Source organism: Haematobia irritans, chromosome 5 (assembly GCF_050003625.1).
Source record: "Haematobia irritans isolate KBUSLIRL chromosome 5, ASM5000362v1, whole genome shotgun sequence".
Taxonomy (NCBI): Eukaryota; Metazoa; Arthropoda; class Insecta; order Diptera; family Muscidae; genus Haematobia; species Haematobia irritans.
Window position 1 is genome coordinate 54,188,199 of NC_134401.1, and position 16,546 is coordinate 54,204,744.

Genomic DNA, 16,546 nt, shown 5'->3' on the forward strand with positions numbered 1-16,546 from the left:
AGCCAAATCTGGGGCCCGTTTATATGGGGGGGTATACGTAAAAGTGGTCCGATATGGCCCATTTCCAATACTATCCGACCTACATCAATGGTTAGCATGCCCGCCTTGCATACACAAGGTCGTGGGTTCGATTCCTGCAACGACCGAACACCAAAAAGTTTTTCAGCGGTGGATTATCCCACCTCAGTAATGCTGGTGACATTTCTGAGGGTTTCAAAGCTTCTCTAATTGGTTTCACTGCAATGTGGAACGCCGTTCGGACTCGGCTATAAAAAGGAGGTCCCTTGTCATTGAGCTTAACATGGAATCGGGCAGCACTCAGTGATAAGAGAGAAGTTCACCACTGTGGTATCACAATGGACTGAATAGTCTAAGTGAGCCTGATACATCGGGCTGCCACATAACCTAACCTAACCTAACCTACATCAATAACAACTACATGTGCCAAGTTTCTAGTCGATAGCTTGTTTCGTTCGGAAATTAGCGCGATTTCAACAGACGGACGGACATGCTTAGATTGACTCTGAATTTGGCCACGACCCAGAATATATATACTTTATGGGCCCTTAGAGCAATATTTCGATGTGTTACAAAGGGAATGACAAAGTTAATATATCCCCCATCCTATGGTGTAGGGTATAAAAACTGAGTAGAGTAGGAAGTGAAAGTACTACCGAATATGTTTTGAATTGGCTGCGAAGTTCAATCAAAAATTGGTGCATTGTGAATATTGTTACACCAGTTCGGGAAGATGTCCTCGCTAATTGCAACGGAAGCCGAGAGAAAGTTATCAATGTGGGAAAATTGTATACGTTATACACTTACCTCACGCGTATTAATAAAATGTGGTGATCTGGCAACGGAAGAACGATACTTGAAGAAACTTAACCCTTGTGGACGGACATTAAATTCTCGATCATTTAAGTGATAAATGGCAAAACCAATCGTTAGACATTCCATGCCAAGATTTCGTTTTGAACGACGATTCTTTTGCATTAAGGCCACAATAACCGTACACTTGCCCTCATCATCTTCCTCATCAGGATCCTCCAGAGTTATAACATATTGAGGATTATGCCAAAAAGTATCCAAAAAGTTACGACAACCACCGGCAGTAACACCTACCGTCCATTCACCTTCAAACATGGACATTTCCCATTTACGTTTACCATCATTTTGTTGGCTTTCGGTCAATGAGTCAGGGGATAAATTGCAAATTTCAACACGTTCGAAATATTTCAGAAAGTCCTGGAACGACATCCAAAATTCACCATCACGATCAAAATTTAAACCGATTTCATGTTTCTGTTCATCTGGTATATAACGCCATTCGGGAGAGCTATCACTCCAGGGACCATTCCATTCGGCTTCATTACCCCAAGGATTGCGCAAACGTACCTAAATTATTGAAAAACAATAATTAGAATTGCAAGTAAAAACAAACTGAAATTTTGTAAATCTAACTCACCATAGGTAGTTTGCCCTGACGATTTGGCGTTATGATATCAATCATGCATACCTTGGTAATGGAATAAGCATGACCACGTATCAAACCTTCTGGAGTTTCGGCCTCTAATACATTTGGATCTGCCTCTAGGGAACAACCCATCATGGAATTACGTTCGGCTGCTTTGGCAAGTATACTAAATAGGTTATGTGGAGCCTCTTTTAGATCATACCATTCCGTAACACCACCGGTAAAATCTTCCATGGCTTCACAAGTGGAACCACCTTTAAGGGCTTCATAAGAACCATGTAATCTGTCGGATGATAAAAAACATATAAATTTTTGTTTGCAAAACAAAAATCAAAATACCAACTCACTTGGCATAGGCTTTCTCCAATAAGGCACTCCAGAATTCATTTCTTTCAGCTGAATGCATATACATTAGCTCACCTCGCGATGTGGGAAGACGATCATCTATAACAACATCTACCCAATTACCATATTGCCAAAAATGGAAATGGAAAACTCCAGCATAATTTTCCTCAAAACTTTGATCTGGTGGCACGACGCGGAAGAAGAGATTTGCATCTTGTGTGAGATTCGCAGCGGCTGCCAATAGCCAGCAATCGCCTAATTCACCTTGTTGAACATCGAAACGAGAATAACCCTCCACAAAGAATTGGGGATCATCGCATATTTCCTAAAAAAAAAATATTTTTAAAAGTGTTTTTTTTATTAATTGCTAAGATTTTATAAAAATATTGTTTGTTCTGCTTACATGGGGTCTAAGCCATTCAATATAACGATCCGGTCGTCTTGAGAACATGAGAGATTCATTACTTGCAGGAAATTCAGGATCTTCAAATAGTGATCCACTAGCCAAACATTGCTGTCGTATAACTTCAAAATTCTGTGTGTTTTGCCGTGGTCTATGTGAAGGTCCAGCAGTTTCACCAAGCTATATGGAATAATTAGTTGAATAAATTATTTTAGTAAATATGTGATAGAATAAATTAATTACATATTTTTACAAGTAAACAAATAAAACTATACAATAACTATTATTGCAAGCATAACAATAATAAACGAAACATTTGAAGGAAAACGATTCAAATTTAAATAGAACTAAAATGAATACTAGGAAAAAATTGCAATTAACAAAAATTTTGATTGAAGATAAGTTTTTTTTTAATTTTTTTCTATTTAAAATCCAAAAATGTAAATTTTCATTCTATGTAGGAATATACAAAAAATACTATCTTACGAATTATAGTCTGATAGACCAGATATTAACAGCAAATACCGACTGCTTTTTTTAGCAGACTTATGAGTATATAACACAACAACAATTTCTTCACTCATAGAAAAATTTGTAGGCCATAAAATCTCTACCGATATTTGGTACTAAGTAATTGATCTATCACTAGACTGGTGCCCTTCTCAAATTTTAAATTTTCATATATATTCCCATGCATCCGGAAATGGTGAAAAATCGGATCAGAACCCCTGTATTTAAAAGTTGGATTTTATCCCCATCAACACTATAACAGGTAGGCTGATAAGTCCCCGGTCTGACACATCCGCGTCGCTAGTATTAAATGCATATTATTTTTATATAGTACCAACCTTCAAATGATTCGTGTCAAAATTTGACGTCTGTAAGTCAATTAGTTTGTGAGATAGAGCGTCTTTTGTGAAACAACTTTTGTTATTGTGAAAAAAAATGGAAAAAAAGGAATTTCGTGTTTTGATAAAATACTGTTTTCTGAAGGGGAAAAATACGGTGGAAGCAAAAACTTGGCTTGATAATGAGTTTCCGGACTCTGCCCCAGGGAAGTCAACAATAATTGATTGGTATGCAAAATTCAAGCGTGGTGAAATGAGCACGGAGGACGGTGAACGCAGTGGACGCCCGAAAGAGGTGGTTACCGACGAAAACATCAAAAAAATCCACAAAAGGAACGTGTTGGTCATACCATTCATCAATATTTGGATATGCGGAAGCTCTGTGCAAAATGGGTGCCGCGCGAGCTCACATTTGACCAAAAACAACAACGTGTTGATGATTCTGAGCGTTGTTTTCAGCTGTTAACTCGTAATACACCCGAGTTTTTCCGTCGATATGTGACAATGGATGAAAAATGGCTCCATCACTACACTCCTAAGTCCAATCGACAGTCGGCTGAGTGGACAGCGACCGGTGAACCGTTTCCGAAGCGTGGAAAGACTCAAAAGTCCGCTGGCAAAGTAATGGCCTCTGTTTCTTGGGATGCGCATGGAATAATTTTTATCGATTATCTTGAGAAGGGAAAAACCATCAACAGTGACTATTATATTGCGTTATTGGAGCGTTTGAAGGTCGAAATCGCGGCAAAACGGCCCCATATGAAGAAGAAAAAAGTGTTGTTCCACCAAAACAACGCACCGTGCCACAAGTCATTGAGAACGATGGCAAAAATTCATGAATTGGGCTTCGAATTGCTTCCCCACCCACCACCGTATTCTCCAGATCTGGCCCCCAGCGACTTTTTCTTGTTCTCAGACCTCGAAAGGATGCTCGCAGGGAAAAAATTTGGCTGCAATGAAGAGGTGATCGCCGAAACTGGGGCCTATTTTGAGGCAAAACCGAAGGAGTACTACCAAAAGGGTATCAAAAAATTGGAAGGTCGTTAAAATCGTTGTACCGCTCTTGAAGGGAACTATGTTGAATAATAAAAACGAATTTAGACAAAAAATGTGTTTTTCTTTGTTAGACCGGGGACTTATCAGTCAACCTCTTAAGAAGTTTGATATAATTTACACTCAAAAAACAGTGAACTCGCATACGCACTAAAGTCAATTTAACTTTATTTCAGTTCTTAGAATTATAATGTTTTAGTTAAAATTTTACCAATATGAGAAAGTTTACATCACTTATAATTACAATAATTCATAAAATTTTTATAATTAATTTATAAATTAATAATTTATACTTTTTTGTGTACCTTATTAAAGTGAACTAAAAAAGTGTATACACAAATGGAGCATAAAGATTTACTAAATTTGTATTTTCCACAAAATCGCTCAAATTTTCCAAAATTTTTTAATTTTTACCAAAAATGCTTCCATCATGAACTTTGCAATTTTTAACTCCATTTTCCCTCTAAATTGGAAATTTTCCTTAACAAGTTAAAAAAGTAATTATAAACACTGAAAAAGATATCTAAGTGATATTAAAGATTACGCAACCTAAATTTTAGGATGCACAATTTAAAAAATATTAAGGACAAATTTCTTTAAAGTAATGAAATTTTAATTAAAATTTACAAATTTTTTTTTTTGAAATTTGTGTCCCTTCGTTAAAGCCATATAGCGTTAAACTAAAGCAAATTTTCCTTAAAGTAAAGAAACGCATTTTCGATTCAAAGAAATCGCCCTTAAGTTAACTGAAATATTGAATCTTTAGATTAAAGATAAAAACGCTTCAATAATAGGCTAAGAATTATTTGGAGAATTTAGCGTCTTTGGTTTAACTTTTTTTTTTTTTTTGAAATGAAGAAAACACTGTTTACTTTGAAATATCCGCAATAATTTGGATTTTTAAACTGACATTTGTTTATACGAGTATGTGAAGCGCTTTATTAATATATTTCGAAAAGAAAATGAAAATTAGATACATAAGATCTGTATCCTAATTTTAATTCTCTTTTCGCTGTGTATTAATAAAGCTATTCTCTAACATCCAAATGCCAGTTTAAAAATTCAAATTATAACGGATACTTCCAAGTAAAAGATATTTCCTTAATTCAAAAAAACAACACTTTAAACTAAAGATGCTAAATCCTCAAAATAAGTTTTATGCTGTTTTCTTTTCTCAAAAAAGTGTTTTTTCTTCATTTTGTCTGTACAGAGAATTCAAAGGTGGAAACAGGGCAGTCGCAGCACTCTCGTTTGTCGGCAGTGCTGAAAATACCCGCAATTTGCCTCTATGCGTGGCATTGCCTGTTTTTTAGAAAAGAACCTAAAAAGTACAGTTTCCTGGCAAAATGCAAAAAAGTGCGCATTTTTTACAAGAAAAGAAAACACCATTAGTCTAAATTTGAAGCGCTTTTATTTTAAATCTAAAGATTTCAATATTTCAATGAATTTAAGGACAAATTCTTTAAATCAAAAATGTGTTTTTTTACTTTAAGGAACATTTGCCTTAGTTCAAAGACATTCGACTTTAACGGAGGGACGCAAATGTCCAAAATGTGTGTCCTAAATTTAATAAAAAAATTTTTTGAAAGATTATAAACTTTATTTTAATTAAAATTTCATTATTTTAATGAAATTTGTCCTTAATATTTTATATATGTTTCATCCTAAAATTTTGGTTGCGTAATCTTAATATCACGCAAATATTTTTTTCAGTGCAGATAAATCAATAATCGTAGAACATCTCTTATTCAATCTTGTTTGTGATCACAATTTTCCATCGATTGCAATTAAAAAAGATGGAATTTCCTAAATGGTTGCATAAAATGATAACTATTTATAACTATTTATATTTATTATATTTGACGATATAATAGTGAAGACCACAAGAATGTTAATGTGGATGGTGGAAATCCCAGGCGTTTTCAAAGAAATAAATATTAATATTAAATATTGTGTGAGAATAAATGATGCAAATATAAGAACATTTATCCGATACCATAAAACATTTACCTAAGCGTAGGGAAGATTGTGTCTTTGAAGAGTTTACTTTTCTGAAGAACAACATTTTAGAAAAACAAACTTTTCTTCTGCAGATAAAAAATCGTTGCGTCGTTTGTCAACAATTCTGCTTTATTTACCCTTAGAGAAAATATTTTAGACTCTAATTGCATTTTGAACATACTTTGCATTAAAGGCGAATTTCATTTGTTTAAAATTTCGTTGCGAACGAAGGCACTTTTTTCTTTGGGTGTAGTATGTCTAATAATTGAACTCAGTAGTTTGTCCAATAAAAATTACTGAAGTGAAAATGTTAAAATGTGGACGCTTTCGATAACGTTTTTATTTTTCTATAACACCATAAACAAACAAAGCCGGAAAAACTCTTCTCGTATACGAAAAAAAATATTGACCTAATATGAAAGATTGAGAAACCTAAGTAAATTTTGCATAATATTAAAGACAATTTTCCTTAAAATAAAGAAGTTTTAATTAAAATAAAATTCATAATCTTTGCTTTAAAACTTTGTTTTTGTTTTTTTAATTTTAATTGAAGTCACATGTTTTTGAAGTAAGGAAATTTTTCCTTAAAGTAAAGAAACACATTTTTGATTTAAATAAATTTTCTTTAAATTAACTGAGATATTGAATCTATGGATAAAAAAATTCAAATACAGGCTATTAGTTTAAAGTTTTTTTTTTTTTTTTAAGAAAATATGATTTACTTTGAAGTATCTTTTATGATATAAATATTTTAACTGACTTTTATTTATGCGTGAATATCTTTATTACTAATTCGCAAAAAAGGGAATGAAAATTCGAAAAATGAAATCTGTTTCCTAATTTTAATTGTATAGATTTAATGTTCCCTAAAATGTCATTTCAAAGATACCGCATCTTTGGGTCCAAATCAATACCAAAATCCTTAAGGGAAGGTTAGTGATCCGGAAGTACTGCAAACTTGGATCATCTCCAATGAATTTTACAGGGGCTTTTAATAGAACGGCATTGCTTTATTTTCTTATTATCTAATTTTTACAATTTGAAAAACTTTTTCGCTCCCAGTGGGGGTTGAACCTGGGTCTTTTGGCGCCTTTACAGAATGCCTTAGCACACTCAGCCACAAACGCCATTGAATACGATGCACCGAAACGTCAATACAAATGTTTGTGTTACGATCGTATTGTGACCACTGTTGCCAAAAATAATATACCAAAATTTGGACAAAATATTACCAAAAATCTACCAAATTAAAAAAAATTATTTTTCAAAATTTTATTGCTCTAGAAATTTTATCAAAATTGTATTGTTCTAGAAAATTGTGCAAAAAAATTCATTTCTATAGAAAATTTTATATTTCTAGAAAATTTTGTCCAAATTCTATTTCTCTAGAAAAAATTTGGAAAAAATTTTATTTATTCAGAAAATTTTGTCAAAATTTTATTTCTATAGAAAATTTTGTAAAAATTTTAAAATTTTTATTTCTACACAAAATTGAATTGCAAAATCTACCAAAACATAAAGAATACTACCAATCTACCAAACAGTAAAAAATCTACCTTTTTGGTAGAATTCTACCAACTGTGGCAACTGTGATTGTGACATCAAGGTATAATATTCTAACTACTTCTAGAGATGTTCTTTATTAGTATGACTGAAAAATAAAGAACACAAGTTTAAAAATCACCAGCGGCAAATTTTTTATCACACATTTTTCAAAAGATTGTATCTTTATATTTTGTTATTTTCATCGCATGTTTTTGTATAAACATATTTTTCCATCTGAACTAAACTAAACAAAGACTTAAAAATGAAAAGATAAATGTAAAATGAAAAAGAAATTTTTCATTTTACATTTATTTATTTTTTTTTACTTTTTTTTATAAATTTTCTATTCTTTTTTGCGACTCTTAATTGTCAACATTTTTAAATTTCGACTTTTAAGCCCAAATAGCGTATTTTCTAAGACTGGTCCAAAAGAACTTCATCGGAAGTGGAAAACATTAATGGATGATACTGGGATGCTTTTAAAATGAAATGTGTGTGGAACAACTTCCAATTTCTTTTTTGCTGGGTACATATTAGTTCAATATTTTTTTTCAGTGTAAACCATCTAACTTGCGTTCGCAATATTTTTTACAAATATATATCAATCACAGAAGTCAATTAAAAAATTATTTTATCCAAACAATATATGTGTTAGTATAATTTCTTTATGTAAGACATTAATTAATTAAAAAATAATTTAAACAATAAATCTTTTAATAGAATATTTATTCCAACTTTCAATCAAGGTGTTAATTGAACAAAAAAAAATATATTTGTGATATTTTTTGGGGTAATTGGTATGGATTCTTCTACCATAATAAAAATATTAATATAAATATGACTTTCTGAAAACTTTTTTTTGTTTTGCTTGTAATTCTCTTTATTAACATTTAAGAGGGAGAGAAACATCGAACATTAAGTTTAAAAAAAAACAATCGAGATAAAACCACATACATAACAGTCAGACAATAAACGATTTTTTTTACAAATTTCTCTAACCATGTTTATTTTCTTTTGTTACATACCAATTGGGTTCGTTGGGAAACCTCAAAATTTTGATGAAATGGATGTGGGGATATATTATGGTTTTAATAGAGATTCATTTTAAAATATAGCATTAAGTTTATTTCTATATATAAATGGGGGAGATTGAGGAAATCTTATTAAATTTACTTACCACTCTCATATTTTTAATACTGGGCAATATCCTTTTAGTTTCGGCTTCTTTCTTTATGAAAATTTCATTGATAGCCGTTCCCAAAACTTCTTTGGCAGCACCAACGGCAGCATCGCCAGCCGCATTGAGGAACTCTTTGCCGGCTTGCCTGAAAAACCCCTTTATTTCATCCATGTTGGGTTGTTTTTTATGTTAATTCTGATGTGAGAAAATAAAATTGTATTTCTATGTTATATGATTCACAATTCTTTTTTTGGCAGATAATTATTGGTTCTAAGAAAATGTGATGTGTTAATAAATATGCACCACTTAGAGGTTAAATGTTAATATCAAGTAATAATTGTTTATATTTGAAAAGTAGTTGGCCTGTATACACAACAGCATAGTGATTTTAATTGGCCCCTTAGATCTACACAATTTATGTTTATGCTATAATAGCTAGTGCTCCTAAACCGGAAATTAATTTCCGGAATTTTACATATATTTAACATATCATTCACTCATGGAAAAATTAGAATATAACTTACGAACAACGATAGGTGTTTCTCAGCAGACGAATTAATGCAATTTGATTTTTTTGCTGTATGCACAAAACATTTAAATAAACTCAGATGAAAATGCTTTTAGTTGTTTGTTTGAAGTCTACACTAAAAAAAGATTGTCGTGAGATTTCAAAGATTTCATGCCCTTAAAATAGGAATGCAAATTTTGCTTAGCGTAGAAGACGCATTTTCCAAAAGTCGATAACCTTTTCAATGAAGTCGTGTTGTCCTTATAATTAAGTGAAAATGGGTATCATAACATGAATGAAAAATTGTTTGGGCTAAGGTCAAATTGACTTTAATAATTCAGAAAATTTGTTTAAAATAATGAAATTGTCATTAAATTTGTTGGCTTCCCAGCAAAGAAATTTGGGAGCTCTTCCAAAGGCACAACTTTAAAAGCACTTCCAGAAGATGCACTCCCAATGATGTTCTTTATTTTAATTACCCAGGAAGTTCTTTTAATTCAATTTTTAATAACTTGGTTTTCTCATACTTTTAATGGATAATTTCAATTTTTTAAATAGGTTAAAAACAGAGTAAGAATTCATAAAATGGTGCAAATTATTTAAATTTTGTCGAAAAAATGCTAAATCCAATCTGAAAAATTTGTGCATTTTTGAAAATATTTGAGGCTTAGAATCCATTAAAAATTATAACAAATTATAAAAAGTATTTATTTGACAAAATATCACAGAATTTTTGAATTTACATCCAAAACATTGAAATCGGATCACACCTAAAGAAGTGACGCAAATTCAGTGCAACGGCTGTTGAAATGGAGGACTTCTGTCCTATGACAAGCCCATGTTAAATTCATCGCTTCTGCGTCAATTTTACACCACTTCCGGATCCAAAAAGAACATTTTCATTACTTTTTTGGCGACGCTTTTTTTGCTGGGTTTTAGCATCTTGACTACAAAGCAAAAAATCGTTAAAAAAAAAGTAGGACATTTTTTTCAACACTTATTTTTAAAGACGTTTTTACTTGAAACATAGCATAATTTTTACTGGAAGTCGTGTCTGAATTTGGAAAAAAAAGTTGTCGTTAACTTGTTTTTAAAGGACTTTGATAGTATATGAAGAAAAAAAGCTGATAAAGCGAAAAATTAAAATTTGCTTCCTAGAGTCAAATACACTAAACCCAAATTTAAAAGAGAATTGTATCTTAAAAGTATCCTTATTTGAATTCTCCGCTTCTTTGACTCGGAATCAATACCAAAATTGTTACTGTAAAGACAAAATCTTTGGAACCGGGCATGCTTTTTTTCAGTGTTATAAATGTATATAGCATATAAATGTTATATGCTAAAATAAAATATAGGTTATTTTTTCAGTGTTTTCTATTAAGTCATATGTCCATATAAAGGGTGATTTGTTAAGAGCTTGATAACTTTTTAAAAAAAAAAAACGCATAAAATTTGCAAAATCTCATCGGTTCTCTATTTGAAACGTTAGATTGGTCCATGACATTTACTTTTTGAAGATAATTTCATTTAAATGTTGACCGCGGCTGCGTCTTAGGTGGTCCATTCGGAAAGTCCAATTTTGGGCAACTTTTTCGAGCATTTCGGCCGGAATAGCCCGAATTTCTTCGGAAATGTTGTCTTCCAAAGCTGGAATAGTTGCTGGCTTATTTCTGTAGACTTTAGACTTGACGTAGCCCCACAAAAAATAGTCTAAAGGCGTCAAATCGCATGATCTTGGTGGCCAACTTACCGGTCCATTTCTTGAGATGAATTGTTCTCCGAAGTTTTCCCTCAAAATGGCCATAGAATCGCGAGCTGTGTGGCATGTAGCGCCATCTTGTTGAAACCACATGTCAACCAAGTTCAGTTCTTCCATTTTTGGCAACAAAAAGTTTGTTAGCATCGAACGATAGCGATCGCCATTCACCGTAACGTTGCGTCCAACAGCATCTTTGAAAAAATACGGTCCAATGATTCCACCAGCGTACAAACCACACCAAACAGTGCATTTTTCGGGATGCATGGGCAGTTCTTGAACGGCTTCTGGTTGCTCTTCACTCCAAATGCGGCAATTTTGCTTATTTACGTAGCCATTCAACCAGAAATGAGCCTCATCGCTGAACAAAATTTGTCGATAAAAAAGCGGATTTTCTGCCAACTTTTCTAGGGCCCATTCACTGAAAATTCGACGTTGTGGCTCGTTAGTAAGTCTATTCATGATGAAATGTCAAAGCATACTGAGCATCTTTCTCTTTGACACCATGTCTGAAATCCCACGTGATCTGTCAAATACTAATGCATGAAAATCCTAACCTCAAAAGAATCACCCTTTACATAGAATAGTATTTTTGTTCTAGATATTATGCAATTTTTTTATTAATATTCTAACCGCAACTGATGATTTTCAAATAGCGCGGGTTGCTGATAATAACTCTGAAGTTTACTGATGATTAATGTTTCAACGAAAGTCGAAGTCGACTTTTGAATTTTTTGGCAATCGTGTTTAATCGATTAAACGACTTTTGATGTTGATCAAAAAAGCCAATCGAATTGTAATAGCAAACAAAATTGACTAATTGTAATTTAATAAAAATTCGAAAACCCGAATTTTAATTGATACCCAGCAAAAATTCCTATTATCTGGTATAAATATTTGCACCCATCGAAAAAATCATGAACGATGTGCTCATTTCAAAACGATTCGTTCATGAAAGTGAATCAACACACATGTGTTGTCGAACTGAGAACTGCTCCATACGCATTAACCCTCTAATGCCCAAGCCCGCCTTTAGGCGGGCTTTATTTAATAAGGAAGCTTTTAGTAAAACACACCTTAAGACAACAAAAATTGGCAAAATAAAAAGAAAACTTATTTGAAACTATTCAAGAGGCTTTGAAGCATATTCTGAATTTTACGGTATAAATTTTTCTTGCTTAGTTCTCTTGATTTTATGTCGTTAACATTGACAATTTAATCAGCTGGCAAAAAAATTGGAGCATTAGAGGGTTAACAGTCGCCTTTGCACATTGCACCATCGACGGAATTGTCATAAGAACGTCTAACGAATATTTTAAGACTTTTCATAGCTAAAGTAAAACGAAAGTGGTTCATGAAATCGTAAACATTCTGTTTCGTTGTGTCTGTTTCATTTTGTTACCGTTTCTGTTTCATTTTGTTACCGTCCGTTCACGATTTTGGAAAGTAATTTTTTCTATTAGTGTAAGCCTGTGCAAAATTCCTTAAAGAATTCGTTCTCAGTATACCGCCTATATTATTTTTGCACAGAAAAGTATTTCAATACAAGCATAACATACTTGACAACGAAAAATTATACAAAATATTTCATGATAACAAAGTTAACAAAAATTCCTTTTAAAAAAGTAGGGCTGCTGCAGGATTCAAACCTGGACCCCAAGTTATGGTGTTACTCGCAGTCGGCTACTGGTAACCAATATTCAATGTTAGAGGTCATCCATTCCTATAAAAACTCCGGTAATTCTTCGAGTACACTAGAAAATATATTAATCTACAAAAAAAAAAAAAAAACACTTTAACTTTATTTTAGATAATGGAAATTTTTATGTTTTAGTTAATATTTCCCCAATAGGAGATGGCTTCCTTCTATTTAACACGTGTATACACATGATGCATACAATTTTAATAAAATTCTTTAAAATTAATTTTAATTAAAAGAGAGTTCACATTTTCCTTAAACTAAATATAAACTTTTTTAATTAAAAGAAATAATCTATGAGTTAGCTGAGATATTGAATCTTTGGATTAAAGCATTTTTGGTTTAACCCTCTCACTACCAAAATAAACCTAATGTTAAACAAGTTATTGTTTCTTCCGTTTTTACTTGTACTAACAGCATGTAGCACAAAAATTGTAATTTCCTACCTTCCTCAGTTACTTCAAGAGCTACATATATGAGTTTGTTCTGAAAACTTGATTTTTGAATTGTGACCAAATGGCCTTACGAAAATAAACGCTATTTGGCCTATAGTATTTTTCGAAAATACAAAAAGGAACCCGAAAAATATCAGCTATAGTTTTACTAGAGACATACATTATACATTGAAAAAAAAAAACGAATGACGATTTACTAGAGACATACAGTGGAAAAATGATCTCAAAATTTCGTATTTTTCGTTGCATTTTATTGCTCACCAATATTGAAAATATTTATAGCTTATTTAGATTAAAGCTTCTACTTTAAAATGACATCGAGAAATTAAATCAAAACTAAGTGGGAAAATAGATTTTGATGTCGTTTTCGAATGTCTTCCTAAGTGGACATCGGTAGTCAAAAGTTTAAAGTTTTTTTTTTCGTATTAAGAAAATATTTCTATTTTTGATGTATCTGATATAGAGGGTTACCTTCTATATATTTCGGGATTGGGCAACTCGTGACGTTTGGTCCAAAGAAATGCTGCAAAAATACGATCGCGGTGCTTCAAAACACGTCTATGACATCGTGACAGATGATGAATCGTGGATTTATCCGTACACTGCTCGAAATATTTTCCTAATAAGAAAGAATATGAAACCTACATTATACATTGAAAAAAAAAAAACGAATGACGATTTACTAGAGACATACAGTGGAAAAATGATCTCAAAATTTCGTATTTTTCGTTGCATTTTAGTGCTCACCAATATTGAAAATATTTATAGCTTATTTAGATTAAAGCTTCTACTTTAAAATGACATCGAGAAATTAAATCAAAACTAAGTGGGAAAATAGATTTTGATGTCGTTTTCGAATGTCTTCCTAAGTGGTCATCGGTAGTCAAAAGTTTAAAGTTTTTTTTTCGTATAAAGAAAATATTTCTATTTTTGATGTATCCGATATAGAGGGTTGCCTTCTATATATTTCGGGATTGGGCAACTCGTGACGTTTGGTCCAAAGAAATGCTGCAAAAATACGATCGCGGTGCTTCAAAACACGTCTATGACATCGTGACAGATGATGAATCGTGGATTTATCCGTACACTGCTCGAAATATTTTCCTAATAAGAAAGAATATGAAACCTACATTATACATTGAAAAAAAAAAAAACAGTGAACCCACCAGGAAGAAAAATTTTGATTAATTTTAGAAAAGATAGATTATTTTTAGAAAATTTTAACTAAACATATTACAAACGTTGACATCACGCCGATAACACAAAAATAAGTAAATATTTTTCGACAACTTAAAGAATTTATTAGACATAGTTATTTTTTTTTCACTTGTTAAAGAAAATTTTGTAGTTTGAAGGAAAAAATTGGAGTTAAAAATTGCAAGAATTTCTTTAGTGTCATACGAAGTTCATGATGGACGCATTTGTAGTAAAATTTACAATTTAAAGAAATAATGAACTATTTTGTGAGAAGTACGAATTTAGTAAATCTTTCTGCTTAATTTGTATATATATTTTTTTTAATTTTTTAGTTCACTTAACTAACGTACGCAAAAGCTTATTAGAGTAAAGGAAACTTTCCATGAATTCAAATAAAATTAAATTGAATTTAGTGAAATAGAGGGTTCACTTTTGTTGAGTGTAGGTCACGCAATTTACACAATATTAATGACAATTTTCTTTAAAATAAGGTTAGGTTAGGTTAGGTTATGTGGCAGCCCGATTTATCAAGCTCACTTAGACTATTCAGTCCATTGTGATACCACAGTGGTGAACTTCTCTCTTATCACTGAGTGCTGCCCGATTCCATGTTAAGCTCAATGACAAGGGACCTCCTTTTTATAGCCGAGTCCGAACGGCGTTCCACATTCCAGTGAAACCACTTAGAGAAGCTTTGAAACCCTCAGAAATGTCACCAGCATTACTGAGGTGGGATAATCCACCGCTGAAAAACTTGTTGGTGTTCGGTCGTAGCAGGAATCGAACCCACGACCTTGTGTATGCAAGGCGGGCATGCTAACCATTGCACCACGGTGGCTCCCTTCTTTAAAATAAAGACATTTTAATTAAAAGAAAGTTCACAATCTTTGCATTCCTTCTTTAAATTTAGAACACGAATTTTAGAAATTCGCGTCCCTCTGTTAAAATCGCATGTGTTTGAAGTAAGGCAAATTTTCCTTAAATTAAAGAAACAAATATTAGCAATCTTCTAATTAAATGAGATATTGAATTTGGTGTTAGTATATGGACTCTAACAACCATGCAAAAATTGGTACATATCGCTCCATACGTATATATAGCCCCCATATAAACCGATCATCAGATTTGACCTCCGGAGCTTCTTGGAGGAACCAAATTCATCCGATCCGGTTGAAATTTGGTACGAGCTGTTAGTATATGACATTGGCTGATAAGTCCCCGGTCTGACACATAGATGGCGTCGCTAGTATTAAATGCATATTATTTTTATATAGTACCAAAAAGGAAAAAAAGGAATTTCGTGTTTTCATAAAATACTGTTTTCTGAAGGGAAAAAAATACGGTGGAAGCAAAAACTTGGCTTGATAATGAGTTTCCGGACCTCGCCCCAGGGAAATCAACAATAATTGATTGGTATGCAAAATTTAAGCGTGGTGAAATGAGCACGGAGGACGGTGAACGCAGTGGACGCCCGAAAGAGGTGGTTACCGACGAAAACATCAAAAAAATCCACAAAATGATTTTGAATGACCGTAAAATGAAGTTGATCGAGATAGCAGAGGCCTTAATTCATGAATTGGGCTTCGAATTGCTTCCCCACCCACCGTATTCTCCAGATCTGGCCCCCAGCGACTTGTTCTCAGACGTCAAAAGGATGCTCGCAGGGAAAAAATTTGGCTGCAATGAAGAGGTGATCGCCGAAACGGAGGCCAATTTTGAGGCAAAACCAAAGGAGTACTACCAAAATGGTATCAAAAAATTGGAAGGTCGTTATAATCGTTGTATCGCTCTTGAAGGGAACTATGTTGAATAATAAAAACGAATTTTGACAAAAAAATGTGTTTTCCTTTGTTAGACCGGGGACTTATCAGCCAACCTGTTATATAGATCTTAATTGGGAATATTTTGAAAAACAATAAAGCTATTTTCGATGATTAATATTTGCTTTTGTTCTCTAATCCCGAAATATAAAAGGCTACCCTCGTAGTTAGTTCATTGATCAAACCCCATAAATAACAAAATTGTATAAGGATGATTTTTCACCAAAGGTATCTGGCAACACTGTTTCTGCTTCGCCTG

The 16,546-nt window shown here is 32.6% G+C and overlaps 1 protein-coding gene across 4 annotated transcripts in view; it reads right to left on the bottom strand.

Annotated features, from left to right (window-relative positions):
• Window positions 1-16,546, bottom strand: part of CalpA (calpain A) — a 31,001-nt gene that overhangs the window by 5,881 nt on the left and 8,574 nt on the right. For 3 of the 4 annotated variants that reach the window (XM_075309436.1, XM_075309433.1, XM_075309434.1), the window contains exons 2-7: window positions 8,850-9,047; window positions 8,698-8,718; window positions 2,226-2,405; window positions 1,825-2,147; window positions 1,469-1,760; window positions 826-1,398 (exon numbers count right to left, since the gene is read on the bottom strand). In XM_075309436.1, coding sequence (XP_075165551.1) covers window positions 826-1,398; window positions 1,469-1,760; window positions 1,825-2,147; window positions 2,226-2,405; window positions 8,698-8,718; window positions 8,850-9,023 — 1,563 coding nt within the window. In that variant the 5' untranslated portion in view covers window positions 9,024-9,047. The remainder of the gene's footprint in view (window positions 1-825; window positions 1,399-1,468; window positions 1,761-1,824; window positions 2,148-2,225; window positions 2,406-8,697; window positions 8,719-8,849; window positions 9,048-16,546) is intronic. The other variant, XM_075309435.1, reaches the window with a different exon arrangement.